The 14,072-nt window shown below is 34.3% G+C and overlaps 1 protein-coding gene across 1 annotated transcript in view; it reads left to right on the forward strand.

Moving 5' to 3' along the window:
* The window catches only part of LOC127438907 (low-density lipoprotein receptor-related protein 1B-like), a 326,009-nt gene extending 312,621 nt beyond the window's left edge, over nucleotides 1-13,388 (forward strand). Inside the window, exons 87-92 of the mRNA XM_051694811.1 lie at nucleotides 3,899-4,012; nucleotides 7,449-7,525; nucleotides 9,618-9,708; nucleotides 9,853-10,003; nucleotides 11,638-11,742; nucleotides 11,978-13,388. Of these exons, the coding sequence (XP_051550771.1) occupies nucleotides 3,899-4,012; nucleotides 7,449-7,525; nucleotides 9,618-9,708; nucleotides 9,853-10,003; nucleotides 11,638-11,742; nucleotides 11,978-12,118 (679 nt within the window). The 3' untranslated portion in view covers nucleotides 12,119-13,388. The remainder of the gene's footprint in view (nucleotides 1-3,898; nucleotides 4,013-7,448; nucleotides 7,526-9,617; nucleotides 9,709-9,852; nucleotides 10,004-11,637; nucleotides 11,743-11,977) is intronic.
* The last annotated feature ends 684 nt before the right edge of the window (nucleotides 13,389-14,072 follow it).

Here is a 14,072-nt window from a genome sequence, read left to right on the forward strand (position 1 = left end):
ATTAAGTTCCGACAGGTGAGTAGCTGATCCTTCGCTGTTGTCCGTGACACATTAGGATGGATTAGTGTTTACACTTGTGGTCACATGTGTTTCAGACTACCTCCAAATGTGGTTTTAGTGAAACAAAATGTTATGGACTATGGTTTACACCATATTTAGCACTTTACACTTGTGTTAAAATTGCCCATAATGGATTTTATTATCAGGTGTAAACAGGGTCTAAAGTATGGCTATTTTAATGTAAGAAACCTTGACTAACATTACTAGATTAATTCTGGGGGAAAATACTACAAAAGTGGAGAATATAACTTCTTTAACAGGGCTGAAAGAGAGAAATGTGAACCCATTTGATGCCGAATTATTTTCCGCTGATAGCCGTACACTCTGAATACATTTTACCTACAACAACAACAAAAAAAATTGAACAAACACTGTTGCTTGAAATATCTGTATGGGAAGTGGTAGAGTCATTGATTGCAGTGTGTTTTGCAATGAGTATTATGCTCACTATGCTCCACCTTTCCAAAAGTTGTGTCTGGCTTTTACCATCCACTTCCACAAACAATAAACCCTACCAGACTATATTTTTGCCTGTCTGTCACCTTAATGCTTACGCTTTCAAAAACAATAAGGCCATGTTTGAAAAGGAATAGTAGCTTACTAATTACTGAATAATGTGCGGTATACTGCCTGCTGTATTTTTTTTTTTTTTTTTGGTAATAGTAAGTAGTCACTATTCCATGCTATTCTGAACATAGCCTAAATATGCATCGCCTTCTTGAAGCAAAACACAATACGTGTCTTGAAGGCCTCAGTTGTTTTCCTTCCTTAACGTATTATTGTAGAACATTTTGTTGAAGATGGACACAAATCTTTGAAAGGGCTTTACCGTGACACCTGGTCTTCATATCGAGTTCCTTCATCTCTAGTCGCCATTGACAGTCTGACAACGCTATTGTGCCCTTCAGGAACAAATCAATCTGCATGCAGATGATTCAATTCTTGTGTTTGCTTTGTCGTCGGAGGTGAATGGTTGGTAATGATGACGAGCAGGTGGGGACCAGACATTCAGAGATTATCTGCGTCCTGTTCATATAGGCCTACTTGACTTCACATCACCCCATCAAAGACGTCTTTGTCTTTTGTTTGTCCTTCACTTTTTTGTTTTCTTTGCTTTCTCGTAAAGCATTTCATTTGAGCTGTAAATGCATAAGACAGCATTGCAATTTCAATCTCCAGAGATGCTCTTTGTTGTGTATTAAATGAGAGACTCGTCCATATGTGTGCCCGGCGAGTTTGTATGCATATTGATCTCTGTGGTTCTCATAACTTGAAAAATAGCCTTTCATTTGAGTTATTCCTGCAAGGCATGCTATAAACAGAGTTAAATCTACAGATCTGCCTTTGTCTTGCATGCAGATGGCATTGTGTGGTACATGTGAGTTTGCCTTACATAGCTGTCGGGCTTGGGGATATCTCAAATATTTACAACAGATTCACAATGATTTTGTTTGCTAAACAAAACTAACCAGCAACAACTAAGACATCAGCTTCACTGTGTTATTAATATATTAATCTCTTTGGATTTACCACCAAAATTTGCATGCACTGAACAACACTTGTGTTTGTCTGCCATGGATTCATTGAATGTGCAATGATGTGAAGAATGTTTGCATTTGTCTGCCGCGAGCCCAAGGATGCGTTGCAAGAGATGTGAAAAATGTAAGCTGCTCTCTGAAGGCGATTTATTTGTAGATGAGCAGGTATGAGAAAGGCATTATACCAATATAGCTGTGATTGAGAGCCTACAAAGACACAAATTATACGTCACCACGAGTGGTTGACATCCGTGATTTGGTACAATTGCTTTCATATCAGCAGCGAACCATACCAGAGTTCACATGACCCGTACGATACCCCAGACCACCTTTTCAAGCGGACTCTGGTGCAGTTTGCGGGTGCACACCCGAGCTATAAAAAAAGCTTTCACATCTTCCAAACGAACCAAACTTTGACATCATTTGAACCCGGGTGTGCACCAAAATTGCTAGTGTGAAAGCACTTAAGCACTTTATACTAGATATATAGGACCGTGTTGTAGCCAGTGTTTTGGCTTTTGGGTTTGTTTCACATCTCTAGAAAACCCACTAGCATAAATTACTTATTCATCTTTTGCGTAACACCTTTTTTGAACGGTCGATTTCAGTGAATTAGTTCAAAACAAAAATGCAATGGTTTGTTTGCTCGAATTGCATTTTGTAGGTTTTAAAATGTTGTAAGCTAAACAGTATGTAAGTTAATTGCTGTTTATTACTACATATTGTTAAGATGGTCCATAAACAGTAAATAGAAGGGGGGAAAAAAATCCTTGTTATTATTATTATTATTATTATTATTATTATTATTATTAATTTACATGGTAATGCGTTACACTAAGGTTCTATTTGTTAACATTAATACATTTATTTGGTATTATAAACTAACAATGAACAGTATTTTAACAGCATTTATTAATCTTGGTAATGTAAATGTATGAAAATACAATTGTTCATTGTTATTTTATGTTCATAATGCATTAACTGTGTTTACATTTACTTTTAAATATGTATTAGTAAATATTGAAATTAACATTTATTAATGATTAATAAGTGCTATAATAGTATTGTTCATTGTAAGTTGATGTTAACTTATGTTGTCAATGAATACAACCTTAAATAACACCTAAAATGTTATTGTTATATTTTAATATTAATGTATGTTGTTGTGAATATTGTGGTGATCTTAATTCGCTTTATATTTGGCATTTAGGACTGTGTCGTGCCAACAGGTTTGTTTTGCGCTTAATTTACTTGTGACAGCATTTAAGCAACATTTAAGCTACATACAAGACCTACATTAAAATATTTTTTGATTGGTTCTATAAAAACACCACTATAGCAAAAAATAGCAATAAAGTTGAAAAGTCACATAACACATTTTCGCTATAAACTCTTTTAAACTTAAATCAGTTAAAAACACAGAAGCAATTATTTTTTTGTCTGCATAGTATTTGACAGGTTTTAAAACATTTTAAGAAAAAAAAAACTATACAGTATGTAAAAAGAAATTGCTGGTTTACTATTACTATTAAGTTGGTACATATACTTTGATAGAATTAAAAATAATTTCTCCTGTTTTTGTTTTTTGTTTTTGTTTTTTTAGAAAAACATGGAAAACACATTAATATATAAAAAAATAGAAAATTCATTAGTTATTATGAACTAATAATTAACAATATTTTTAACAGCATTTATTATTTGGTTAATGTTAATTTATAAAAACACAATTGTTCATTGTTAATTCATGTTAACTAATGTAGGTAAGTAATGTTACCTAAATAAAATAAATTAAACCTTGTTATAAAGTGTTAACAAAAATATTCACTGGCAAATATTTTTTATTATTATTATAAATTTGTATCTGATTTTTACTGCATTTTAGTTCTTGAATTAAACATTTTGAATTTACCTACTTTTCATTCATTGTGGTTAGTTGCTTTATATTATGGTTACTATTATAAAAACAAAAAACAAAAGCTTGAGCCATTTCAGAGCAATAATGTACATCAAGATACTGTAAACTGAACATTGTCTAAAAGCTGAAATATGTATAATTGTTATTAATCTATCACTCAGCCCTATATACTGTAGGAGAGTGTTTGACATGTTTACTTGATAGATATCATAACAAAATATTTGCACAGTTGCATATGGCCAATGAACTGTACATGACATAACAATGCTGTTATCTTCACCAAATTCTATATATCACATTTGGCAGTGTGTATGTGTGTTTCAGGCCTCTTATCCTTTTTTGTGTTCCTCACACCTCTCTTTCCATCTTGTTGCGTTCTCCTCAGTTGCCCGTCTGAGTTTAAAAGCCCGAGGTGCGACGAGAGAGCTAACCCTTGCGAACACTACTGTCAGAACCAGGGCGTTTGTTCCCTCACCACCTATAACAAACCCAGCTGCAAGTAGGTCCTCCTGCTTTATTCAACATCCAGAACATTCCTGAACATTCCCATGATTCCATCCACCGCGATCCGGCATGGCCGTGAACGCCACCAACGCACAAACATCGCTTACCGTTGTGCACTCCAAGAGCACGTTTCACATGGACTGCAGTCCGCTTTATTGGACACTCCCATTTCTCCGCACCATGCCGTAGGTGTGCGTTTCTCAGTGTGTGTTTCATTTGTATGTTTGGCATGACTGGAATTTTTTTATACGTGTAAGTAGTTACAACCTTGTGGAGGACAACTTCTCATTGATTTGTTCTTCTATCATCCATTATTTATCTTCTTTTGCTTTGATGTTCATAAATTCCATAATTTGTTATTTTTCAATGTTGCTTCCCTCTTTTGTTTTATCGCTTGTTCTCATTGGACATTAATTTAAAGTGCTATCTTTCTTTCTTTTTTTTTTCTTTTTTTTTTTTTTGTGCTTCCTCCATGCAACAGAATAGTTTTTTATTATTATTTATTTATTTATTTTTCCTGTGGAACCCATAAGGAAAATTTGAAGGGTCATCATTCTGCTCTTTTTCATAAAATGACTCTTCATAATGACCACGGCTTTCAAGCTCTAAAAAGAACAAAAAAAGCATAAATACAATTTATTTATACAGTGACAATATTTTACTTTTGAGTGAACTATCCCTTTAAAGCTTTATGTTTACATATGTAAATAATGGCTCATTTAGTTCATTTTATCTATATGTAGTCGGTGGGTTTTAAATAATCACACAGGATACAAAAATATCTTTTGGGGTTTTATTCTGACAAATGTTTATTAAAAAAATAAAAAAAAAATTAAAAAAACAGTGGCTGATGGGGCCGTATTATATCAAAAGAGAAAAAAAGGAATAAAGAAAATAGAAAAAATTAAATATAAAAATGGAATATGGAAACTAAATAAGGTAAAATGAAATATGGTAATGAAATACGGTTCAATGAAATACGGTAGAGGCTAATGTTAAAAGAAAATACAAACAGGACATTAGCCTACCCAAATGCTTCAGCATACACCACCCCAATACATGCCCATATAATTCACAGCATTTTATGCATTTTTAACCAGACTTTAAGGACATGTACAACAGTACAAATCATTCTCATTATACTTGTTTTCACATATAACACATATTACACTTATTCATTAAACTGGAAAACACTCTGGGCTATAAATCATTAAATAAGATATGATTAATACTAAATTTACATACCCATTTCTTGCATGTGCAGCAAAATGTGGCAAAACGTGCAGTCCATTGCATCCTTCAAAAATAACCCATAACAAACACTCAATTTTTAAAAATGACTCTTGTGAACACATATTTATTGCAAAAAAAAAAAAAAAAAAAAAAATGCATGTAGAATTTTATATTAACCAAACAAATTCTCAATCAATTAAAGGTGCAATATGTAACAATTTTCATGTAATATTCACCTTTTTTTTTTTTTTTTTTTTTTTCTTTTGCCAATGTGTGAACGGCTTGTAACGCAGCTTAAAAAATGAGCCCTTCCCGGACTTCTTAGGTTGCCTATTAAAGCCTGTAGACTGATTTTCATGCGAAGGGAGCGGGTCGCTTTTGTCGGGAAAATCCAAAGGATGTGACGTTTATGCGCGCTTCCGAGAGCCTTGCCTCAGTAATAGCTTCTCTTCCGCTATCCAACAGCAACAACAAACTGCAACATTAGGTAACGTTATCTTAGAGATAGAATCCAGCAAACATCCGGCTCCCAGCACAACACCGACTCCTACATAAACTCAGAGTAAGCCAAAAAAAAAATTTATCATTTATCTACTGAATCCCATCTGGTTAAGCGGGAACGTGATTGTGGTCGAGCGAAAACTAGAGTGAACATCGGCAGGGCATTTAATTCCTGGAGGGACCTTCGTTCGGTTTTGGGGATCAAAACCGACCCTGAATTGGCGTTCTTCTTATTGGACAGGTAAGCTTACATAACTGCAAAGCATGTGAAATATAGTGCCATAAGGATTGATCTGTGTAATTATGGCTAACTTGATCTTGCCTGCACAGTAACTGTCATCAACAATGTTAATCTGTAATTATTCAGCAAGGTAAACTACAATAACACATGAAATGAATGCTAGACAACGTTCAAGATAATGCAAAAAGCTCCATTCATTAGTGTAACGTAACTTGGTTATACAGAAAATATATACAATCTATTATTATAAAACAATAGTGCATCGATATATCAAAATGACAGTTGTGATGGAATCACATCAATACTGAATTGTGTCAACATATTTATAATGTACAGTCTATTTTATAAACAACTACTGTCATCATCCACCAAATTGATCTAACATCTATTGATAAAGCTGGCTAGCTCGCTAGCTGGCTATCGTATAAATGCAGTCAATGTATCATGCAAAGAAAAGTGATTACTTCAAACTACAGTCTAGCATAATCAGACTTATATCCACACTTTGTTTTAGCCCTGTTCCAGCAATGGAGAGTCAAATATAATATACATTCTCAAAGTTTGTAGTAAAACAATCATAACTGTGTAATTTGAATTATGCTACCTCATCTGTCAGCAAGATGCCGGTGAATCACGTTGTCTTTTTGTACGTTATGTCATTGTTTTGGCCGATGCTCGCGTCCCTATGGAGTTTGTGGACGAGCACGAGCAACAGGTAGCTGGCTGCGGTTCACTTAATGGCCACAGGTGTCATTAATAACAAGGGTTTCTGAATCTTACATACTGCACCTTTATCAAAACTGGGAGCTCTCTTGCACAACCTATGTTCTGACATGTCTAACACGAAAACGTGCCGGAAAGCGGGTGTCACAAAACTCCAGTCTTAAAGGGGCCACGTCAAATTTATGACTAGTGTTAAATTACTTGAAATTTCTCCACTTGGCTACATGTAGTAGGATGTTTCCACCACAGTAAATGTATGTTGAATGCTCTCTGTCACCTCTTTCAGACAGCAATACATTCACATGCACTCTCCTGCAGGAAATAGAATCCCTGTCCACAGGAAATGTTATTAAACGTTGTCTATGCACAGTTTTATTCATGCCAACATCTTTAATAAGCGCATAATCTCTCATGTCCAGGGATTTCTGTTGTGGATGCATGCTGTTTGGATACAGGAAATATGCACACACCAGTATGCACACATTGCATGTGTCTTAACTAAGAATAATATATCCCTTGAGCTGGATTGTATATCTTGTATATGCCTTGTCATTTTTATCTATGCTGAAATTTGTATTGCTGTATATACCATCTGGATGGTTTCAGGAGGTAATGTTTTAGGTTTTTGAAGAATTGTGTTGAGCAGCTGGCAACAAAATTGGTGAATTAGGGTTTTTCACTTTAATAACTAATATTACAGACTTGTTTTTGTTGTTGTTTTTTCTGTTCGCAGGTGCTCTGCAAACTGGTCAGGTACACAATGCGAGAGACCAGCTACCAAGACCAGTCGTTCGGAAAACGTCAGTGGGAGTGAGTCTAAATTATTACTCTTAACACCAACTAATTCAATGGATACAACAAAGAAAAGCATTATACAATAGTTATATTGATATTGGTATATTAACAAGCTTACTGTCTGAAGATGGTCACTAACCTTAAATGTTAACCTCAAATTCATTGTGGGTGCCTAAACTCAAGACATTTTATTTTTGACTGTGGCAACATTTTTGCAAAATGATTTTACGTGGCTTCTTACAAGTATCGTGGCAGTTACGAGCTGAAATGTCCATTGTGTGGTGCTAAAAGAGAGTTAATATTCTCCCAAACAGATGCGGGTTTTGAGTTTTAAATCAACAAAACTGACCTACCAATCCTAAACCTTAAACCTAAACCTGTGCGTATGACACTTTCGGCTAACGTGTTGACTTGCGTGCACTTCAAGACTCAGTTCCTTTACACCGCAAGTGTAACGCTCTAACAGGTGAGCTACTGTGCAATTTGATCACACCTAAACAAGCTTATTAATGTAGTTGGTTATGTAAAGCAAATGTTAAAATGGATCACCTTACACAAATCATGATCTGTAGTAAAAGTTTATTGATGTATTTAGATAGTATTGCGTGAGAAACAGGGTAAAAAGTGTTTATGAAGGGATATTCTTAAGTTTTACTTGTGATTTGTGTGAAAGGGAATAAAAGTAATTGTTGTTGTTGTGCCTCTAGTGTTCATTTCACCACAACAAGCCACGCAAAAATCATTTTGCAAAAATGTTGTTATAGTAATGGGTTTCTATTAGACCAGGCCTCAGTTTCTATGAGGTCTCAGTTTCATGCTTAGATGATTTGTAGTCTATGTTGTCATTCAGGAGAGAACAGAGAGATTTACTTTGACCTGATGTCTGATTCCCTCCACCAAATCTTTAATAACGACCTTTTTTCTTGTCATCGACTCTGAGACGGTTCGGTCATTTCATTTGTGCAGTGCGAGAGCTGACATTTGAGGATGTTTATCACCATGGCATTTTAGCTACTCCAAATGTCTAGCTGTGTTAACTAAGAGAGGTTAGCAGTTAGCGGCGTCACAGAACCACTCACAAGGGTCGGTGAAGTCTTTATGATTGTGAGTTTTATTGTTAGCATATATTTTACGATGAAGGTCAATGATGGAATCATATTCCGATATTAATGTTAACACAAGTGAAATAAAAAAAAAAAAAAAAAAAAAAATATATATATATATATATATATATATATATATATATATATATATATATATATATATATACTGGGAAGAATATGGTAATAAAACGTATAGAGTGAACAAAATAATCATCTTTTTACAGTTCTAGCTCTAACTTTATACATTGTAAGACATTTAAGATTAAAGTGTGAACATTTTCCATTAACATACATTGATAAAATGTTCACATTTATAAAAAAATTAAGACTGCAATGATGTTGTTGTAATATTTGCATAATGAATTGCAGTTGGTCTTTATTCTTACGTGTATTTTCATAACTTTTAGATTGTAATTATCTATAGCAATCTTTACGAGGTGTTCAGACCAAAGATTTTTGCATAAATAAAAGATAGATGCAGCACAATGAATGGAATGGAACACAGGTGCATCAAAGCTTATATAAAAGGTGAAGCTTATTTAACTTGACACAGCGTCATTAAAATGTGGCGGTCATGCGCAGATGCTAAAAATAACAGTGAAACAGCACAACTGTCAAAGACGTCCATCTAGTGCATGTTTATATAGAAAAACAATAAAAAAAAAATTAAAAAAACACAGATAGACACAAAAGCACATTTGATGTGTCGTGTTGATTCTTCCTCACAGCCGACAGAAAACAAGACTTGTGCTGATCGTCATGGCAACGGCAAAATGTCTCTGACACAGTATTTCATTGACACGAACCAAAGCCTAAAACCGAAAAGTACATAAAACAATATTTTTTGCTGCCTAGCATGCACGGATATTTCCTCCAAGAAATGCAAATCAGGTTACATATGAAGTGCATGTGGTTTTGTAATATTACTTAATACTTAGGCTTCAGTTATATAAAGTAAATATACATATATATATATATTATTTTTTTTATTTTTTTTTTTCCAGGAAGTATTGCCATAATAGTGCCTCTAGTTCTTCTTGTGATCATCATTACAGCTGTTACGGTGGGGCTCCTTATTTGCAAAAGACGTCAAAGGTAAACAAACAAACTGATCTGTTATCAGCCATGTAATTGTATTTGTGATTGGCTGATATTGCCTCAGATAATCCCTGAGCTGTGCTTTATCAAACATTCCTATGATATCTATTAATATACGTAATGCACATTATCTTGTCACAGAGGTAAACAGGTTCAACGGCAGCCCATGGCGAATGGTGGCCTGAATGTAGAGATCGGAAATCCGTCCTATAACATGTATGAAGTTGACCACGACAATCACGTAGACGTTGGAAGCTTTCTGCACCCTAGCTTCACCCTTGACCCTCATAAGGTATGAAAAAAGTATGAATTCGGTCTCTGGTATCACTTTTTGGACTTAACTGACATCAGTGTTATGATCGTAAATGTCTAATTTGATTCAGTGTTTCTTTATCGCTGGAATTTATCGTTAAGTTAATCATACATGAGTCTAGTTTAGCCAGTTGTTGACAAAGACAAATTGGCATCAAAATCAGTGATGGTTTTGTCGAATGAGAGTGCAGTGCTTTCTCATAAATTTCTTTGTGAATTGTCGTAAAACCATTCTTGCGTAAATTGTCGCAATCAAGTTGTAACTTCAACGTAACTATTTACATAAGAAAGGTTTTACAAATTATTTGCTTAGAAATTCCTTCTGCTTGTGTTTCATTAATGAGGCCCAATAAGAGTAAAAATAACCAAGTCCAAATGACACGAAAGTTTGAAATGTTCGCAATTTTTTTTCCCGCACAAAACCATTCACACCGCCAGATGTTAATTTTCCGTTATTCTCTGAAAATAGGTTTGGATACCTGAATGAATTGTTCAGCATCTTGGCATATTTCAGACATTTATGTGAAAAGTGAGGGGTCTTTCAGGTTAGTAGGGTCTCTCAAGTCCTATAAGTTTATTTCTTAGCACTAGAGTCTATAAACATCTTTGGTTTTGCAATTTTTTCTTCTCTGTTTTGTTGAATTTGCCCAAAATTCTTCAAGGATAATTATTCTTTATAGCGCTTAGAGATTTGCACACATTTCTTTGCCTCAGCAATATTGACTTTGTGATAAAATATAAAATGATTAGCCATTTTATTTTAAAATTCTTGCTTTACAATAAAATAATAAAATTTTGCCCTCTAAGGTTTGCTACCCCCAGTGTTAATTTTTTCACAGTTTTTTGTTTTAGTCATAGTTTTAGTCTTTTGACGAAAATGTCCTTTAAAATTAGTCAATATTTCCTCATCTCATATTCATTAGTTTTATTAAATGACATAATTTTAGTTAACGAAAATAAAATCTTTTAGTTGATGACGATGTGCAAAATGGACAAAAAGTGTGTCAAGCTGTAACAAACCAAACTTTAATCAAATATTCAAACATTTAGGGAAAACATTTATAAACATTTAAATTTATAAACATTAAAATCGTGTATAAAAAGGATGCATTTGAAAGAGGTATTTACCCCATTTTGAAGCGGTTCATTTTGCCTGTGTTCAACTCACGCAGATCAAGCGGAGAAATACCCAATTATTAATGGGTTAGATTAATCTTCATCTAATATCTTCTTCTATATACAGATTCTGTAGAAGTTTCTTCTCCTTTTCATATCTTGCACTGTTAATATCTTGCAGTATCATTTTTATCTTGTCATATTTTCATCAATTGTATGCTTTAATAAAATCGTTTAATTATCGTCATGATGCGCCTTTTTCATCTCGTCTTTGTTATTGTTGACGAAATAAAAAAACCCTTCGTCAACGAACGTTTTCGTCAGTGATTTCATTGACGAGATTAACACTGGCTACCCCTTTATATGCAATTTGAGTTGCAACCAGAATTCCCCAAATTGTTTTGAATAATTTATTATTTTAGTTTGTTTTATTGCATTCAAAGATTTTGGTGTTTTCCAGCTAAATCTGGTTCTGCAATGCTACATTTTGTTTTTCAGGGCTGGTGTGTGAAGTCGAGTGACCCTCGCAATTTACCCGCACACCCTTTATCTGCACACACTCTACCTATCCAAAATGTTCCAAAGGAACTCATTCCAGGACAGGTGAATTCTGACCCCAGGCTTTCTTCTCATTATAATTCTAATGAAGGATTTTTCTGCCAAGTAATATAGTTCATTGTCGTAACTGGAGTTTGCGGCTGCCAAGCAATGTAGCAACTTGGTACATTAATAGAGAAAGTGCAGTCACAGGTGTATGTTTATTTATTTTACAAAGGTCTTCTAGCGCAGGGCATCCAATCAGAATTTAGATCTGTTTTTGTCATTTTGTTTTTGCCAGGCCATGAACTATTCAAAACCCATCTACTCAAAGATGTATCATCATGGACAGCACTGTCGAAAGCCAGTCATCAGCCTTGAAGTGAGGCGTGAACTACACCCAAAGAGACTGGAAACAGCGATTCGAGAAACGGCGGCGTGACCTAGCTTTTCCACAATCTGCTTCTTTTTTATATATATATAAAAGATCTGTATAAAATGTACAAAAAGAGGGAAATGAACTTTTTATGTCCAGCCAGGTTAAATCATCTGTTTTTGCTTGTCACTTCATTTTGTGTCCCACATAAATGTGCCATTATGATGTTGTCTGAGTAACACTGTTTTTTGGATTTTTTTACATTTTGTTTTTGGTTTGTTTTGTTTCTTTTTTGTTATATAATTGTTTGTTTCTGTTGTTGACTCTTTTTTTTCTGTTTCGTTTTACAAGTTTTTTTTTTTCGCTCTCTGTGCTGCAACTGAAATACCTTTTTTATAAACAATAAATGTAGTGTTTTTATTTTCTTTGTAGCTCTGTACCTGCACTACACAAATACAAAAAATGACATGAAAAACAAACATTCAAAGCTGCTCAAACTCAAAAGGCTTTATATGTAAGGACATTAAATACAATTTTGTATAGGTTTACTTACGTACACAGTATGTATGTTTTTCCTGTTGGTGTTATGATCGCCAATGCCTAGATATTCCCAAGTTGCCTCTTACATTTAGCAGTATTAGGAAAAAAAAGAGACACATATTTAATCAATGCATCATATGCTCACATTGCACAGATTTTATTTTTGATATTCCGTATTGATTCTGCATATACGTTTCCCATATTTTGATATTTAAGTTGACCAGTGTTGCTAGATGATTTGAATATGCACAGTCAAAACCTAAAATGAAACATTTGGATATTTCATAAAAATATCTTTCAGCAGTGACAGGGGCTATAAAATACATTTTAATTTACAGAGATTCACTTTCACTGTATATGTTATGCCATGTTTGGAAGAAAAAAACATTCTCTGTGCAAATGTACACAACTAGAGGAGGAGATAAAAGTTTTATAATTTTATAGTTGATTTGTATGTCCAGTTTGCTTGTATTTTCTGGAAATGTATTCAATGTAGAACTTTTATACCAAAAAAAAAAAAAAAATGTATACAGTATATTGGTCCGTCTTCACTATGGGTTGCAACTGAAGTGATTTTTTAATGATAAATCCTGTAATAATCCATAAGCTTGACATTGTACAGAGTAATCACAAAGATTGCTACTGTTTTAAAGGAGTGTAGGAAATGGTTTAAATACAGTATGTAATTTAAATACACACATACAGATACACCTAATGTGATTTTGGACCAAGAACTATGAAATAAAATGGTTTTTCTTGCCATTTCAAATGTGCCACAGTTACTTCAAAATGAGTTTACACAATTAATTTCATAATGCAGCTTACTGTATTTGCAAGTATAAACATGTTAACAAAAGATTGTTTTGCTGTTGCATGTAATAATTATGTAATCTTCCTTGTTCATCAGGTTTGTATGGGGCAAATTCACCACTAAAATTTCCGTTTCAGGAGCAACAAGGGATTAGATAGATTGCATGATAACGGTAACCAAAAGATCATCAAAGCCAGAGTTTTACATTGTTTATCCAAGATGTCATTACAAGAGCAGTTTACGAACAATCTAGATAAACAGCAAAGAAAATTAGGCACATTGCCATTTACCGTGATATGAATTGGATTGGAGATGTTGATGGATATGTAAGTGCAGCGTAGTTCTAGCGGGAAGACTAGCAGCTGTACATCATTGCACCATTAGCTAGGTAACTCCTAGCCAATCACATGTAAGCCATTGCTTTATAAGTCTGCTCAAATTCTATCACATTGCTGTTTCAGTTGTGCTAACACGGCAACCTCCACCACCCCACCACCACCAGTCGAGTCCCGTCCTGCACGGGGATAGGCTCCTCACCCCTGCTTACTATCTCCGGCAGGATATGACGTTTCCGAGTACAACTTCTTCGGACCGCCAGACGGGGCTTACGCCAAAGAGAGACATTACATTTTCTGTTTTATATTCATCAAATAAATGTCATCTTGAATT

Source organism: Myxocyprinus asiaticus, chromosome 50, assembly GCF_019703515.2.
Source record: "Myxocyprinus asiaticus isolate MX2 ecotype Aquarium Trade chromosome 50, UBuf_Myxa_2, whole genome shotgun sequence".
NCBI lineage: Eukaryota > Metazoa > Chordata > Actinopteri > Cypriniformes > Catostomidae > Myxocyprinus > Myxocyprinus asiaticus.